The sequence below is a fragment of the Pseudochaenichthys georgianus genome, chromosome 6, assembly GCF_902827115.2.
Source record: "Pseudochaenichthys georgianus chromosome 6, fPseGeo1.2, whole genome shotgun sequence".
In the NCBI taxonomy this organism is placed as follows: Eukaryota; Metazoa; Chordata; class Actinopteri; order Perciformes; family Channichthyidae; genus Pseudochaenichthys; species Pseudochaenichthys georgianus.
The window spans coordinates 22744952-22763473 of record NC_047508.1 but is presented as its reverse complement, the minus strand read 5'-3'; the positions used below and the strand labels follow the sequence as shown (position 1 = coordinate 22763473).

The 18522-nt window shown below is 42.4% G+C and overlaps 1 protein-coding gene across 2 annotated transcripts; it reads right to left on the bottom strand.

The window, feature by feature from the left end:
- Positions 1-5150: 5150 nt before the first annotated feature.
- Positions 5151-18262, bottom strand: rhcgb (Rh family, C glycoprotein b). 2 transcript variants are annotated; one of them, XM_034085288.1, is made up of 11 exons: positions 18043-18262; positions 16727-16916; positions 12819-12969; positions 12461-12608; positions 12202-12368; positions 11321-11458; positions 10875-11011; positions 10637-10752; positions 10432-10505; positions 9940-10007; positions 5151-5340 (listed from the first exon to the last, which is right to left on the bottom strand). In XM_034085288.1, exons 1-11 carry the CDS (start codon positions 18260-18262, stop codon positions 5151-5153), a joined length of 1599 nt encoding a protein of 532 aa, XP_033941179.1. The 2 variants fall into 2 exon arrangements, with proteins under 2 accessions (XP_033941179.1, XP_033941180.1); XM_034085289.2 differs by lacking the exon at positions 5151-5340 and adding an exon at positions 9279-9370.
- Between the last annotated feature and the right edge of the window lie 260 nt (positions 18263-18522).

Here is an 18522-nt window from a genome sequence, read left to right as displayed (position 1 = left end):
TCAGAGTTTAAGATGAGAATCCTAACATTTTGGAGGGAAAGTCGGGAGAAGCTGTTTATGCCTTTCCAGCCCCTGAATGAGCCTATGTATATGATCTTTTAGCATAAGAATGGGGATGGGGCCTGTGAACTCCTCTGACACTGACCTTTCTCCCAGGATGTGAATAGTATCACTCAAGGGCTGCCCGGCAGCCTTTCAGTCAGACCTGAGCCTTGCCCTCGCCTAAAACTCCTAATCAGGCTGATTTAATGTATCCTACAAGTCCTTCCTCACCACCCACACCACTGCCGCTTCAGAGGAGTCGCTCTGCAGACATTTACTGCAGCACACAGTCATCACAGCCCTGCCTCTGGGCCCCTGCACTCTGGGAAGTGAGAGGAGCTGGTTTGAGACAACAGGGGGCCCTTTCTCCGTGCAAAGAGTCTGGGTCTCTTTATAATCAATTGGTTCCTCCCCCACGGAGCTGATGCTTAATCCAAAATATGTTTGATTTCTGAAATAGTTTAAGAAAGGAAATATGTAAAGGGTACAAAAAGAAAACAATTCTAGAAATCAAATAGGTTACATTATCTGTCAGCCAAAATGTACTGCAACAACAATCCGACACGAGTTATATAAAGAAAGATGAAGACAGATTCAGTTCTACATTGAGCTAATTGTAAACATTAATTTTGTATTTAATAAATCATTTTGCAGCATATTATGTAGCTTTTTAAGAAAAGACACCAATAAGGAGTCCTCAATAAGTAAAAGGAAGTGGGAAGGGCTAAAAGGAAAGCACCAACTGAACCTGAACAGTCTCCTTTCTTTTTACTACCCCCAGTATTTTAAAAATAAAATATCATGTAAAAATCACAAGAGAGGGTCAATATTCCTAAAATAATCATAAAGTTGTACTGACTGGTTTGGGGTTACTGACGAAGTGTATTTTATGTAGTAATTCCAACAAACAGTTTGAGCCAATTTATAGATTTGCTACTTGAGCATTCTTTATATTTTTATGTTCCAGAAGGTTCAACATTTAAAAAACGTATGTCTTTATTTAAGAAACAACATGTATTCCCTCTTTATTGCACGTATTTGTTTAAGATTCCAGCAGTCTATGGATTCCAGTAAATTAATTTACAGCTTTTTGTTTACGACTTACATCAGTGTTTACGGCCAAAGTGCCTCCGTTGATTGTTGCGTAACCCCGTGATACAGCCGGGAAACAGCAGCGGCTCGCGGCCTGTAATACAGCTAATGGACGCTCCGGGTAATGAATGGAGCTCCTCTAAGAGCCAGCCTGCCGACCCGGTGACTCAGTCTGTATCAGGGCCGCATGGCACAAGACTGACGGTCTCGGGGTGTAAAGTGATTACACGAATAAAGAATCACATATAAATATGATTTTTAAAACGTTTTTAATCTTGACGGTTCGTCATAAAAAAACGTGTTGGCACATTATTGGGTTGTTAACGAATAATGCGAACAATTATTAGTTCTGCACTTTTTATGTAGCCAGTGTAACGGTTTATGTTGGACCAAACAGTGTGTGTGACTGTGTAAAACATATTCTTCCTCCACAAACAACCGAGCAATATAGTAATCGTTTGCAGTAGGCTACAGCCCCTTGATTTTCGCTGGAACCGTTTTGAGTAAATACAATATACAAGATCTGTTTTATTTAACGACATCTTCTGCAATGGTTTTCTTGAGGCGTTATAACGAAAATTAATGAAATCAGATGTAGCCTGTGAAAACAAGCTTTCACAATCAAGACAATAATGTAGAGGATTTTACGTGAAGGACACAGGCAAGCACATTTTATCTAAAATAGGCGAATACGAATACAAAGGTTAAGCCTGATATGTAAGTAAAATACCCAATTAAAACCATTCAATTAGTTGTAGTATTGCGCAACGTTTTGTGCTCTTGATATTAATTTCACCTTTAGTTATTTAAAGTGGACTCAGAAAAACATGACATTCAAAATGTGTCACCTACATACCTGAATCCACCACAGTAGCCTTTTGACAAGCCCTTATGTATTGATGGGTGAGAGAAGCATGGTTAAATCAATGGATCCAGGTTGAGTTATTTTTTTTAATCAAAAATAGAGTTTGGTGCTGCACATGCAGGTTAAGAAATATGATGTGTTCAGTATAAAACTGGACTGGATATCCTTTGAAAGAGTGTGTGAACGAAGTGTGAGCGAGGAGACCTTGATAAGGTTTGTGTGTGTCTGATTCTTATTGTCCTTTTTGTCAACTTGCTTGCATATCTCCACTTTCTGTCTGTATGTGGGACAATATTCAATGAGAGAAAAAAGCTGGGAATGCTGGTCTTATTTTCTAGATTGGGGTTTGCATCCAGTCTGATAGCTACATTTGCTTGTAAGATTATCAAATTAATCATCCTCATCAGACTGTTTAACTCTAATTTCGTATGTTGATATCTTATTTTATCTTTTAGTTGCACATTTTTACTTCTTATGTTTATATAATTTAGTTTTTCTTCATTAAAGCAGATAATTAAATCCTTTCTGATTTTGATAAAAATGTTCTTGAAGAAATTAAGTGATTTAAAAATGTACAACAGAGCAGAGGAAGAGTATTGGACTATTGGATTGGACTAATGGATTTCATTGTGCTACCCTTTGATGCATAATGGCAATAAAGATCCTTACATCCTCAAAAGATGGGGGATCTCAATGAGACAATTAGGCAGTTTTTGCTTAGATAACAAAAACAGAAATGCTAGAATTCAGAGTAAAAAAGAAAAAATATTTTATGGAAAGACAGAAGGGAATAAAGAGAGTGACAGTACGTGAGAGAAAGAGAGATAAGACACAACCAGCTCACACGAGGCTCATCAGAGCTTCACACTGTGCGGCTTGGGCTTGGCATTTTTCAAAAAGCCACGTGAGGATGCAGCCGCTCTCCTCCCTCACAAATCTGTCATGACAAGCTGCTTAGCTGAGATGTGATTGGCTGAGGAGGATGTGAATCAGCAGTCAAAGGTGAAAGGTAAAATGTAACATGGCTGCTTGCAAATGAAAAGTAATGCATCTGGGAGCTGATTCCCATTATTATTAAACACAAAATATAGATATGAATATGAACAAAATCATAATTTGGACTCTCAAAATCCTTTATTGTCATTGAATCCATATGCATGCAGGACACGTTAAAAGCATTTAAAAAATCGACCTATTTGTTGTCATGATCTTGATATATCGTCAATATTATAGCGGTCTCCCTGAGTTCCATCTCTGCAGGAATTCCAAGCCACATTCCAACAGGCTGATTTTAGGGTGATTTACCATTCAGCATTCATAAGGACACAGGGGACCTGAACCGTGTCTGATGTGTGGCTGCTGTTAGCCTTTGACCCCAGACTGTCTGGAGGGCCTCAGTGACAGAGAGTCAAGGTCAAGGCGAAGGGGGGATGAGCGTGGGCAGCATCTGACGGGTGGAAGGGCTCCCTGTCTGGGAGAGCAGAACCCAGACAGTCCCAGCCGTCTATCTGAGGGGAGACGGTGTGGTGCGTGAACCCCTTTAGATCCCCTCGTCCTACTCTGTCTGTTCCCACTCACCTCCGTGGCCCTGGAGGGGGACACGGGGAGTGCTGGTGTCTAGAGAGCGGCGGGGTGATGGTTCCCAGGCCGGGGAGACACAGAAGTCTGAATATCACTAATCCTTTTGAGGCAGATAAACATAAACCCACAGCCTTAATTTAGCCTTTTGATTTACATGTGCTCTCTCTGTCTAACAAAAGCTATATATTTGACTCTGACTGTAAAGCTGTTTAGACTATATTGTATACAATATGAGACAACATAAAGCGCACTAGACTGACACTAACCATGTACATGCTCTGTGATTGTTTATGTCATTTGTTGTTGGAGTTTGTTCCTACATTTTGGTCCTTAAGTTTCTATATAATTAGTCAATTTAGTCTGTAGTTAAAAAAAAAATATGGTACTTTATTTTTTAAAACATTTTTATTTAGACCACAAATAAGCATTCAGAGTGACACTGGTTTAGGATGTAGCATTGTGAACCTTTACAAAACATATAGGTGTCAAACCTCCTAGTTATTAACAACCCAACGGTATGCCAACACATATTCTATGACGAACCGTCAACCCATATTTTGTGTTTTTTTACATTAATTTGTATAATTTTCACCACATAGTCCTTTCCACTCTAAACTCCTCACATGGTTTCTTTTTAAAACATAGTTAGGAAGCCAAAACAGGTACAATTATATATTTCACACACAGAAAACAAAATATCGGCGAAAAGTCTAGACAGGATGAGATACATTTGAAGCACATTAATCACATCACTACCCCGCAGATTTAACAAGACCCTTTGGAGGGGCCCTATTGCAATGTTGGGACTCGCTTAACTCTGGTTCAGTTTGTGTCTCATCTGGTTTTTCCACAAAACATTTCAAAATTACCTGGTTAAAATCACATCTACTGCTTCTTGCTAGTTCAAATGTTTTTCCGAAGGACATGATTGGCTTTCAAGCTATCTGTAATCCTGCTAGTAAATGAACGTATTGAACTCAGATTTCAAGGTAGGCACAGAGAAACTTTCCCCTTCAGAAGATCATTCTGCACAGTCAAGTTCAAACATCAAAATGAAAAAAATGTAGCCTAAAAAACATATTTTTGACTAGAGGAGGGCTTAACATATGGTTTCAAATGAATGATTTAGGCCTATCAGATTAGTTTTACATTATTGAAATGTGTTTTTACCATCAATGCCGGCCAGGTTAAAAACTGAATAATTTAAAGGCTGATGGAACATCGAGTTGAAGCAGGAGCAGCTCCCTCTACAGGTAATAAACGGTGCCACAGAAACCTAAAAACCATATGCCAATGCCAAATACCATAACCTGCCATAGATACACATTTATACACACAGTCACAGATAAGGCCCCCCAGACCTCCCTGGTGATCCGCACTGGAGCGTGTAGCCACCTGTCAATCACCACATCTCAGCCGCCTTGAGAGAGACATTTCGTCTGGGACAACGGCAGCCCGTCCCTCCCCATACATTCTGCCTCCCCTAGCAACCATGGCCGGATGACTGAGAGGCTTTGTCCCCTCACAACGGGAGTCCACCATTGAACCCAGGAGCCCGTAGCAACCAGAATTAGAGGGTGCCAGAAAGGGGTCTTTTCTGTGAAACGGGGGTGAAAGCTCTGTTCTTGTCCCTTCGTCTGGGATTCATATCAGGGGCCTGAATAGTGTCCCCTCCTCCTTTTAAATGCTGGTGTAACGGAGCGTATGAAGGGGCTAGCGGTGAGCAGATAGGATCATGGTTAATCTGCTGTTCCTCTCCACTGTGGTCCGATAGGGACACTTAAGCAGGCTCTGTGGACAGTTAGTGGCGTGGGGAGGCCTGGGGATACCTGGGGAGGCCGGAGCTGGGAGGCCCGTCAGCAGGTTGAGAACAGAAGGAGAAAACACAAATGGGCAGTGGTGAAAGACTTTAATCAAGGTAATGTAGGCCTACCGAAGGGCCTACAGCAATATACAGGCTGCTCCAGTATTGGTAAAAGTCCTTCATTCAAATGTTACAGATGTTTCATCAGCAAATGTACTTGAAGTATCATAAGGTTGCGCATAAAAATATCTTCTGTCCCTGATCTGACATCTGTGCATTGGTGTGCATTTAGTTTATGTTGTTGGTCAGGGTTGGAGATTTGAACAATAAAGGGAAACACATTTCTTTACAGCATTTAAGTCCGGTGGGCCCAAATGAAAGTGTTTAATCCTCTAAAGTGGGTCCTGTGGTGGAAGAAGCATTCAGAGCATTTCACTACAGTAAAAGTAAAAGTATATCAATACCACATAATAAAATGATCAAAGTACTGCTTGAAAGTGCAACTTAGAAATGTACCTAAACAATACAATAAAATAACATATAATATTTAGAATGACCCTTTTACAGATTTGAGTTGAACAGTAACATTTAGGCAGGGTTTTACGTTTTAGCTGATGAAGGTTAAGCTTTTTTAACAGCTTTATGCACTTCATGCACCTAAGTAACTATAGCTTCAAATATATGGTGCAAAGGAAATTAAATCTAGATTATTCAAGTAATAGGAAAGAAAAAAAAATGAACACCAATGTTTTGAACCATTGGAATTCTTGCTCATTTTGTTAAAACGTCTGACATTTGGACCTCTCTATGCCTAAAACAATTATTTAAATGACTCAATCTGAGAAGTTTAGAAGTGAAGTCACAATGGTAGAACTGCTAACAACTCAGAAAATGTGACAAAAGGGCCCCAATACGACACTGACGATACTTTCAATCACTGATGAGGACAGAACTGAAAAAAGCAACGTAGTATTCGTTTTTGAAAAGTCCAGATCTAAATGGTCAGAGGGGTTTTAGAAGTCAGATGCACCTGCTAAGAAGCAACCTTTAGGAGACACTGAGGCTGCACAAAACGTGAGTAGATTAAGTATAGAGAAAGGAGTCAGGGCTTGAATAGTTTATGAGCAGTTCTATGGACTTGTGGTTTCTTTCAATGGGGGCTTTTACTGCTCTCTTTATGAGGGAGTGAACATGGATCCCTGAATACTTCTCTAACCGTTGTAGATCCTCGTAACTGTAAAGTGAATTCAGAGATTTTTACTGCAGAGTGACTGACACATATGTGCAAACTGTAAAACAAAAAGATGAATACCCTGGCAACATAATCACCATTAGACACATTACGTTGTTTTCTTAGAATAATGGCGAAAAGACAAAAAGCCAACTAGCCCAAGCCAGGTGCTCTGACACGACCTCCCACGTTGTACTCTGTACATTTCACATAAGCACGTATAGAAGATTAAAAACTAATCTCAACCTACAAACAACATCGCTGGCATGCAGGGAAAACATGCTTATCCTGGTATGTTCTTTATCATTAATGAGCGTCTGTGCGGCCCCCTGCATGGGAGTTATATTGTGCTGCTCCCATTTTAAGCTCTTGTCCTGCACCCTGTTTCCCACCCTCTCCTTCCCGCTGACCTGTCAATCAAAGATCATGATTGAGCCCGGATGGCAGGCAGTCAGTCATCAGCAATGAAAGTGAGGCCTCATTCTCTGTCTGTCCCTCCCCCTTTTCATGCCCCTTTGCCTCCTCAAGTTTTTCCATCTCACCTTCTCCGTGGCCTCTGGGTCTCTCCCTGCTGTCCCTGTACAGTTTGTGTTTTTTGTTGTGGGAGTCACATGTGTGGTCAGGGCCTGTCCAAAGGAGGGCAAACATCAAACATGGCTGCCAGGATGCCGTAAAGCTCCCTTAACGTACAAAGGGGAAGATCTGGCATCATATATAAATAAGTCTGATTTCGTTTTAACAGGCCTCTGCGTTTGCCCTGTAAGTGGTTGATGAATAAACATGAGTAGAGTTGGGGCGGGAACGGCATGGGGGTAGGATGAGAAGAGGCCCGGTTTGAGTGTGTGTGTATTTGGGGGGTATCGGGGGCAATGGGGGAGCCTTTCTTCCCAGCAGGGCTGCATCTCGTTTAATTGGAGCACTTGTGGCACCATTACCTCCTTTACTCAAACACGTTACTGATGACAAAAGAAAACAGCACTAAGCTTGCCTTTGTTAGCGAGGAGACGGGACGAGGCCATGGATTCCTCGCTGCTACTCATGTGTGGGAATCATCCACACTCCCACCATGAGCTGCTGCCAGCCCTCCATCAGGGAAACACCGCAGCCAGGTGGACAGAGCATGTGGAAATGACATCACAAAAAGATGATGAGGAAGATACAGAAAAAACTGCACCGTAAACCGACGTCCAGTATTTAGTGACATTATGACATCTATTTCTCTTCAAATCAATTACACATTTTTAGTAACAAGCGTTCATTGTCATTGTTTCCCCAGATATTATCTCCATCAATCAATTTTAAATGATGTATTCCAACGTGTGCAGCCCTGCCAGTGACCTTGCCCTCTTGTTACTCTTTGACCCGAGGTCATGAGGATGAGGATGGTCTGCAGTTTGTTATTGGGGACCACAGTGTCCCAACAGAGCAATAAGGGTGTGCCCTTTACCCTCAGTCGTACTCCACCGAGAGGGGATACTGAAGGGCTTTTTAAATGAGGGTAAACTTATTTCCTCCTCTTTTAAGTGTTAAATATCGATTTTCTATTAACTATTTGGTCCAAGTGCATGTGAATGCATTCAATTGTAAAAAACATACATACTGTTCTAAATTAAAATACAATGGGTACAGCATACTGTATACATCATGCAAATGTTTGAATAAATGAACTTTATTAATTTTCAAAATTACCATTAACAAACTTTTCCCTTTTAAAATACCATGAGATTCTACTGTGTACAACATCTAAATGTAAAAAATAAGCTTTTGACAAAATCATTCGTCGTTACGTGAATAAAAAGGCCTGCTTATACTTTGCTTTAACCCTCCAATTAACATTTTATAAGCAGCACATTAACATTTAATATATTGTTTCTTATAAACCATGTTATTATAAAAGCAGATATAATAATAAATACAAATGTAGTTAAACACAACTCCTATAAGTATATTTTTCTTTGTCCTAAAACTACATTATAGGTTCTTATATGCTGGACAATTAAGTGTTTATATATTGCTTATAAATGTATCGTACGGTTGGTATTAAGTAAAGTGTTACCACACATCCTTTATGTCACAGGCACAGCATAACTTCAAAACAAGTATAAAAGCTCTTTATTTTAAAATCAATAACACAACTCTCATTACATCCGATTGTAAAACTAAGACACATATTTAGGTTAAGTCTATACGCAATATATAGTTAAAGCAACCATGAAAATAAATATAAAGCTAACAAACAAAACTGACAGCTTGACGTGGAAATCCAGTTCAAAACTTAATTCAAGTTGGTCTGAAGCAATATTGTTGAAATCATGGTTTTAAATAACTCAAAAGCACTTAAAGAAACCAACGTTTTAAAGGCCCACACTTCAACCTATTAAGAATCCGTCATTGTTGAAACAAGGCAAGTCACTAGTACCGGTATAACACCTCTCATAATTAACACCAAATGATGTGATTGAATTATATTTGATTTAACTGAGAATAAATATCTTGGAAAACAACATTTTATGGCGTATTTTACAAACCATATTTTTAGTCCCCAGGCTGAACAACATATTAACATACATTTAGTGCCATCGATGTTAAAACATTACTGGTTTGGATTTGATAAGAATAATACTCAAATCAATAATTGATATCAAGAATGAGAAAATAAGTCAAATGAAACAGGACGTGAGTTACAAAGATTAAGATCAATCAGGATCAACACCTAAAGCTTTAGGTCTGCTGCATGTTGAAGTTTGTCTCGATTCTGTAAAAAAAGAACATTACATGATGAGTAACAAAAACCAATGAAACTTCAAACACAAGTTGTTGCTCACAGTGTGAGGATTAAAAATGTTTTCTTCTAAAACCTGTAGATAATCCTGGACAGTTTACTGGGTAAATTACAATCAAGATTCAGCTATTTTTTAAATCTAGTATCTAATATCATTTTCACTTCCACAGTAAACATGACTTCAAGGTCACATTGGAGACTTGCAGTGATGTGCTGTGAAAAAGCCCTATCAACAAAGAGCCCAGGGTCCACGTCAGCATTTGGTAATCTAGCCCCCACATTGAGTGACAGGGACACTGATACATATATAGATTTAATTAATTGTGTATTCACACTGTATTCAACACTGTGAATATATATTCCCAACAAAGGAAAATGTGTCACATGTATCCTCATAAAATGTGGATCTGCTGCCACCAAGAGGACATTGAAGGCATCTCACTCCTCATCAAAAAAGGCACAACCTGCAGGGTGGTGTTGTGAGAATATCAAAACCCCATGACCCAGCAACCTGTCGCCAAAAGACCTTTGAGGACACTTACACGTCTTTGTTCCGCATGTGGTTGTTGTACTGAAGGACTGGTTGGGTGCTCTCTTCATCCTGAGGAAGCTGTGAACAATTAAGAGTTTAACAACATGATTAAAGTGGAAGACTAATAACCCCAGGATCAAACAGGTAAAACACAATGTATGATGCAGTCAGTGTGCACTTGCTCCTGGCATAAAATGGAAAATGATGAACTGTAAATAGAGGTGGCAGAATGACTGCAGATCATTTACTAACACACACATGATGATAATGAACACAAATCAATCAAATGTTTCCAAACTAAAATAGCAAAGCAAAGAATGTCTATCCTGTAAAGCAGTGTATGTTTTGATATATATACACATGAGGTCAAAGATGTTTTGGGTAAACCAGCTGGACTTGGTCCCAAAGAGTAATCTTCTTCCTTCATTGTGATTTGATATTGTTATTCCTATTCAAACAGCAAAAAAACAAAACTCTTTATGATTACATAAAAGTCTCTCACCTCCCAGTAGTTCTCATCATCAAAACAGCTGTCATCTGCAGGATCTCCCCAGATAGGTAATCTTAAAACACATCCTTGGAAGACACAAACAGAGTCAGTATCCCAACACACACTTCACTCACTGCATGCAAACAGAGTAATGTCACAGTTATTAAATTACTGTATAATTTACAGGTGTTTAAGGGTGTTTGCTGTTTTCCCTTACCGACAAGGATGCCTCCGCCCACACCGAAACAGATAGCCACACAGAGGGCTGCTGCCTGGTAACCACCTTGCTTTGTGGGTGACATGTCACCCACAAAATCAAAGGTCTCTTTGAGCCTTTAAAACAAAAAAGGAGATACAGTACAACAAAAGCCCATATTTGGGAATGATAAGTATTCCTTTGCTGGTTGATAATCTTTTATCCAGTCAGATGACCTCTCTGTTTGTAAGCCACTCACCCTTCAACGCCATAAACAGACTCTGTTGCAGCTGCGGCAGTAATGGCTCCCACGATGCCACCTATGACTCCTGGCAAGGCATGCAGGTTATGGATTCCACATGTGTCCTGGATCTTCAGGTACTTCTCCATGAAAGGCTGGGATGGACACATCAGTTAGGTTTGGCTGTGATTACTTAAAAACAGGCCGGTCGGACTGATGGTCGACTTAAAAGCCGTAAAAGCAGCTAAGATAATGAGTGGAAAATGTAGGAAAGCACACTCTGACAGAGAGTATATCAACTAAACAAAAACAAAACAAAAGTTGGGGAAATATTTTGGGTATTTTTGTTTACATTTGTAAATTTCTCTAGCTAATTTCCTTCATTGTTTGTTGAGCATTTTCAAAAACGGCACTGAGGCGTATCTCTCAATAGCTATACCCAATAAACCAGTTAAATAGCATACCGTGAGGTAGATATATCCCAGCGTGGAGATGATACCACAGAAGAATCCTACGATCAGAGACCCATAGGGCATCAACATGAACTCAGCTGCAGTTCCCACCGCAACACCTCCAGCAAGAGTGGAGTTCTGGATGTGAACCTAAAGTGAGGTCAAAGTGCACCGTTAGACGCAGATAAATAAATGGGGTATCAGTTTAAACCTGAGTATGCATCAAAGTACTTTCAAAATTAAAGTTTGAGTTTGCTTAAGTGGGGCAAGTTGACAAGGCGTTCTACTTCAGCAGAGATCAAATATACACACCTCCCTGTACCATAATCACATTACTACAGGATAGCTTAACTCTAACTCTTAACTTAAAGGTCCCATGTCATGGCCATTTTTACTGATCATAATTCCATTGAATAGATTTATAATGTGCAATTTTTTGCTGAGGGGGCTGCAGCACCCCCATCAGCGCGGCTCCACTAGCACCAGCACCCCCAAACGCGGCGCACCTACAGTGTAAGCGCGCCACAGTTTCGCATCTGCGAGGCTCCACTAGCACCCCCCAGCGCGTCACAGTTTCTCCGCTGAGAGAGTGTGTGTGTGTGAGGAGCTCCACGGATTGGTCCAATGGGTCCATTTGGGTATGGGCACGTCACTGTACCCAGGAAGAAAACAACGGAAAAAGAGAAATCTCCAACGAGGCGTTCTGGGATAGGTCTTTTCTGTGTTAGAGTTTTACTCCCTACAGGGTGTACTTTGAGGGTTTTTGACTTTGCAGACCGTTTACATGCATAAAAACCTTCATAACACACAAGGGGACGGGTAATAACCGGAAAAGCATCACACGGGACCTTTAAGTGCTCTGACTGACATATAAAAACAGTGCTGATCGTCACCATGTCTAGTTTCCCGTGCTTCTGGAAGAGGCTGGATATGGCCACAGTAGTGAGCACGGTTGAGGCCAGAGCCAGGTAGGTGTTGATGGCTGCTCGGTGCTGCCCGTCCCCGTGGTCCGCGACGGCTGAGTTGAAGCTGGGCCAGAACATCCACAGGAAGAGGGTGCCTACACATAAAGCAGGGTTAACCTTAAAAAGTCAGCAGATCCACAGGACATCCAAAATAATGGTAAGTATTGTGAAAAAAAAATATGCCCACCAATCATGGCAAAGACATCTGAGTGGTAGACGGAGCACTGCAGACGACTGCTCTGGTTCAGGTTTGGCCGATAGAGCATCCACGAGATGAAAAGACCATAATAAGCTCCAAAGGTGTGGATCACCATGGAGCCTCCTGCATCTTTAGCCTTCATAAAAGGTCAAATTAGAGATAATGGGTGGGTGGAATAAGTTACATAGCATTAGCAGACAAGACAACTGTGAGTGACAGGATTCAGGCGTTTGCCCAGTTTCAGTGTGAGAGGGCAGATTAGCCATAATAAACATGTTACACGATTAGATGGTATCTCTTGCTGAATGACATCAAAAACTAAAAAAACATTACTCTTTTAACTTACACGTATGATACGTATGATAATATGTTCCTCCACAGCAAACAATGTGATCCCAAACAGAGTCATGACCATTAGCTGGACTGCACTGACTTTGCCGAGCACCGCCCCGTAGGCGATCAGGCAGCTCGCCACACAGAAGTCAGCATTTATCAGGCTGAGGAGGGGAAAGGACATTAAAAACATAGAGGACAAACAAGACCATATGAGATCATTTGAAATCCGTTGTCAGGGTAAGTTTAAAAATGTCATACGTCACAATAACTAGGTACCTAAAGGACAATCTATCTATCTATCTATCTATCTATCTATCTATCTATCTATCTATCTATCTATCTATCTATCTATCTATCTATCTATCTATCTATCTATCTATCTATCTATCTATCTATCCTGTTGTGGCATGACATTAGATAGTATTTGCATTGGATATTGCTAGGTTGTACAGATGTAACAACAGTAAACCAAATAAACAGTAAATTTCAGCACTGAAGCAATCATGAGCTTATCTATTTATTCAACTCTTTTCTTTCTTTCTATCATACAGGTAGGCGCCTATTATATCTGTTGACACATAACACTTGGCTGCCCTTCAATAGTATCATCTTCTAATGGCGCGTTTCCACTGCAGGCCTCGCTCGGTTTGGTTAGGCCTTATTAGGCCCGGCTCACTTTAATGCTGCGCTTCCATTACAGTTTAGGAACTGGGGTAGTTACTATAGTAACGCAGTGTAGGCGGAGCCGTGACGTCATCTTCAGTGAGAGCCCCAGAAAAACAACACAGCCGTTAGCTCAGAGCTCACAGCTCCTCATATCTGTTCAGAAACTAGACAAAAGTTAAACAAGTACAAACCACAGACTGCCTGTGTCATGGCAAATACAGTCGCTGGTTTAGTTATGTCTGTGTAGGCCGTTGTTGTGAGTGTGGACGGTCGGAGCATATATAACGTTAGCTTAGCCAAGCTCCATTTAGAAAACACGGATTTTAAAAGGGTTTTTCGCCTGCCGTCTGTCTGCAGACTTGTCAAAGCATTAATTCATGGTTTTTACTAACCGGTATAAGTATGTTGTTACTTCGGCATCATTTTGAAACGTGTATTACAATTAAATCACGGTCAAATATGTTCATCTTGTTGTAGTTGTAGCCCCCTTGCCAACGATTCTCTCTCTAGTTTAGCATACTCAGCCTGGTTGTTCCTGGCCCTAGAACCACGATTTAGTCGGGCCAGAAAAAAGGTGAAAAAGTAGCCCCGGGCCAAAACTAGGCCAAGTGGAAACGCAACCAAAAACGGGCCCAGCACGGCTCGGCACGCATAAAGCGAGCTACCCGCTGCAGTGGAAACGCGCCATAATGTAGCCTTATGTCTCTGTTTACATTCCAGGTACAAGTCAGTCCACAAACACTGAAGCTGTGGGGTGCACGGATATATCTGTATAGGATCCTGTCAATCAGACTGGTTGCTTTACCTCTGTGTTTTTTTTCTCTGAATAATAGAGCTGAATAATATTTGCTTAAGATGGTCACAGTCCATCCATCCATCCATCTTCTCCCGCTTATCCGTGGTCGGGTCGCGGGGGTAGCAGTTCCAGCAGAGAGCCCCAAACTTTCTTTTCCCTGGCGACATCAACCAGCTCTGACTGGGGGATCCCAAGGCGCTCCCAGGCCAGCGAAGAGATATAGTCCCTCCACCTGGTCCTAGGTCTACCCCTTGGTCTCTTCCCAGCTGGACGTGCCTGGAACACCTCCCTAGGGAGGCGCCCAGGTGGCATCCTAACTAGGTGCCCGAACCACCTCAACTGGCTTCTTTCGACGCGAAGGAGGAGCGGCTCAACTCCGAGTCCCTCCCTGATGACCGAACTTCTCACCTTATCTCTAAGGGAGACACCAGCCACCCGGCGGAGGAAACCCATCTCGGCCACTTGTATCCGCGATCTCGTTCTTTCGGTCATGACCCATCCTTCATGACCATAGGTGAGGGTAGGAACGAACATGGCCCGGTAGACAGAGAGCTTTGCCTTCTGGCTCAGCTCCCTTTTCGTGACAACGGTGCGGTAAAGCGACTGCAGTACCGCTCCCGCTGCACCGATTCTCCGGCCCATCTCACGCTCCATTGTTCCCTCACTCGAGAACAAGACCCCGAGATACTTGAACTCCTTCACTTGGGGTAAGGACTCATTCCCTACTTGGAGTGGACAGTCCATCGGTTTCCTGCTGAGAACCATGGCCTCAGATTTGGAGGTGCTGATCCTCATCCCAGCCGCTTCACACTCGGTTGCGAACCGATCCAGTGAGTGCTGAAGGTCGCAGACCGATGAAGCCATTAGAACCACATCATCTGCAAAAAGCAGTGGTGCAATCCTTAGTCCACCGAACTGCAGACCCCCTCCCCCACGACTACGCCTCGAAATCCGATCCATGTATATTACAAACAGGATTGGTGACAAAGCGTAGCCCTGGCGGAGGCCAACCCTCACCGGAAATGGGTCCGACTTACTGCCGAGGACCCGGACACAGCTCTCGCTTTGGGAGTACAGAGATTGGATGGCCCTGAGTAGAGAACCCCTTACTCCATACTCCCGCAGCACCTCCCACAGTAACTCCCTGGGAACTCGGTCATACGCCTTCTCCAAGTCTACAAAACACATGTAGACCGGATAAGCGTACTCCCAGGCCCCCTCCAGGATCCTTGCGAGAGTAAAAAGCTGATCCGTCGTTCCACGACCAGGACGGAATCCGCATTGTTCCTCCTCAATCTGAGGTTCGACAATCGGCCTGACCCTCCTTTCGAGTACCTTGGAGTAAACTTTCCCGGGGAGGCTGAGTAGTGTGATGCCTCTGTAATTGGCACACACCCTCTGATCCCCCTTTTTAAAAAGGGGAACCACCACCCCGGTCTGCCACTCCTTCGGTACTGTTTCCGACTTCCACGCAACGTTGATGAGACGTGTCAATCATGACAGTCCCTCAACACCCAGAGCCTTCAGCATTTCCGGGTGGATCTCATCCACCCCCGGGGCTTTGCCACTGTGGAGTTGTTTGACGACCCCAGTGACCTCCCCCCGGGAGATTGGTGTTGATCCCCCGTCATACTCCAGCTCTGCCTCTAACATAGAGGGCGGAGTTGTCGGGTTCAGGAGTTCCTCAAAGTGTTCCTTCCAACGCCCCAACACTCCATCAGTTGAGGTCAACAATGTCCCATCCTTACTGTACACAGCTTGGATGGTCCCCTGCTTCCCCCTCCTGAGGTGTCGGACAGTTTTCCAGAACAACTTTGGTGCCGCCCGAAAGTCCTTCTCCATGTCTTCTCCGAACTTCTCCCACACCCGCTGCTTTGCCTCGGCCACGGATGAGGCTGCTGCCCTTCGGGCCTGTCGGTACCTTGCAACTGCCTCGGGAGTCCCCCGGGATAACAAATCCCTGAAGGCCTCCTTCTTCAGTCGGACGGCTTCCCTGACCACCGGTGTCCACCAGGAGGTTCGAGGGTTACCGCCCCTTGAGGCACCTAGGACCTTGAGACCACAGCTCCCCGCCGCGGCTTCGGCAATAGAGGCTTTGAACACCGACCACTCTGGTTCAATGTCCCCAACCTCCACAGGAATGCACGAAAAGCTCCGCCGGAGGTGTAAGTTGAAGGCCTCCTAAACTTGGGCCTCCTCCAGACGTTCCCAGTTCACCCGAACTACACGTTTGGGCTTACCAGGTCTATCCAGAGGCTTCCCCCGCCACTCGACCCAACTCACCACCAGATGGTGATCAGTTGACAACTCCGCCCCTCTCTTTACCCGAGTGTCCAAAACATACGGCCTCAGGTCCGATGATACGATAACGAAATCGATCATGGTCACAGTATTTAATCAAAATAAAACAAAAGAAGAAGGAATGCTTTTGACTCATTGAGAATAAAACTGATTACCTTTCAACTCCAATTTTGATCTTTCCATCGGGGCCCAGGGAGCCGAACCAGCCTTGCATTAGCAGCGCCCATTGGAGGCCAAAGGCAGCAATGAGAAAGTTGAAACCCACCGCACCAAAGCTGTAGCGCTTAAGAAATGTCATCAGGAATCCAAATCCAACAAAGATCATCACATGCACATCCTGAAAACCTGGTGCAAAGATAACAGAAGGGAGAGATAAACTATATGAAACATTTAGGTGTATGCAAGATGATACACAGATTACATACTAAAAGGAAAGGGGAAAACCTGAAATAAAATAAGCTAAATACAATATTTTGACGATAACTGACACTGAAATGACAGGAAATCTGGGATGTGCGACGTTTTCCAAAATAAATTCTGATGTGCTTCTGATATGATCTATTTTTCGAAATATAGATGTTTTTTGCAAAAGGTGTCTCTTTGTTTGAGACAGTTTGTATGCTATAACCAGTGGCTGGGGGATACCAGCAGGTATCGTTTACATCATAATACTGTAAGGGCCCGACACACCTCATACTACAATAGGTTCACACTATACAATGAAACACTATGACTATATTTTGCATAGAAAACATTACCGTCCAAAACTTAGAAAGCATGGACGTGGATATATATATACATTTTGAAACCCTAACAAACCAAATGCTTTAGACGTTCAAGATTGTCCCCCCCCCCCCCCCCCTTGTTGTAAAGGAAGGTTGCGTGACTTTAGGATGATGTGTTAGGAGTCTATACTGACAATATACCGTGTTAGGACGTCGATTTATCATGACATCCAACACCATATCTGAGATGGCTCAATGACAGCCTGACACTGACACCGAGGGTGGTCAGGAGAGGAAAGAAATAAACAACACCCATTTCACACGAACTTACACATCCAAATACATTTTCAAGGCTTAAAATAAAAAATACATATTTGTATACGCATTTATATGTGGCCAAATGAAACACATTTTGTATCTGTATCAAGTTGTAAGAGTTAGCTTGTTTGTTAAACTAGAGAGAAAAGTCTGAGGGGAGTCAACCATCCATGGAGATGTGCACCTGTGGGTGTCAGAGCCTTGTCAGCAATGTAGGAATATGCTGATGGGTCAACAGGTATGTACAAAAAACATTACAAAGATAAAACAAATGTTCAACGTGGAGAAATGTGGATGCATAAGGTGTAGATATTAGTATACATTAAGATGTGTATTGTTTTAATGGTTGCTAGATTAATAGAAATACAAGTTACCAAGATATATAAAGAGAGTGAGAAGGAATCAAACATTTAAATGAAGACACTTACTTGGATATCTGAAGTAGAACTCATTCTCCATGTCACTCTTATTTGTTTCCTTTCTGTCATCTATCCAGTGCGTATCTGACTCATCATCGTAACGAATAAAAATCCCAAACAAGATGATCATGGCTGTTTCCCACACAATGCAAACTGCCGGGAGACTGATGCGAACATTAGTATTCTTTGGACGGTCACACCATTCCCTGAAGCTTTGAACACAGCCCATTGTTTAGGTAGGTTTTGAGCGTTGTTTTTTCTTCTTTTCTTAGTTATAAAAAAGTCCTTTGCAAAAGTTGCAGCCACTTAACGGCCCAGAGCATCTTTAGCACAAGTAAAGATAGGCAAGGTAGCTGTTTGCTTTAATATGAGGACACTCCCATAGTCACTCCCTCCACTTGGTATGCACTACACACTTCAGGTGGTGACACATCTTAAGTAAGGGATGCTTAATGCTTTTTAATAATAATAAATATATATTTATGTAGA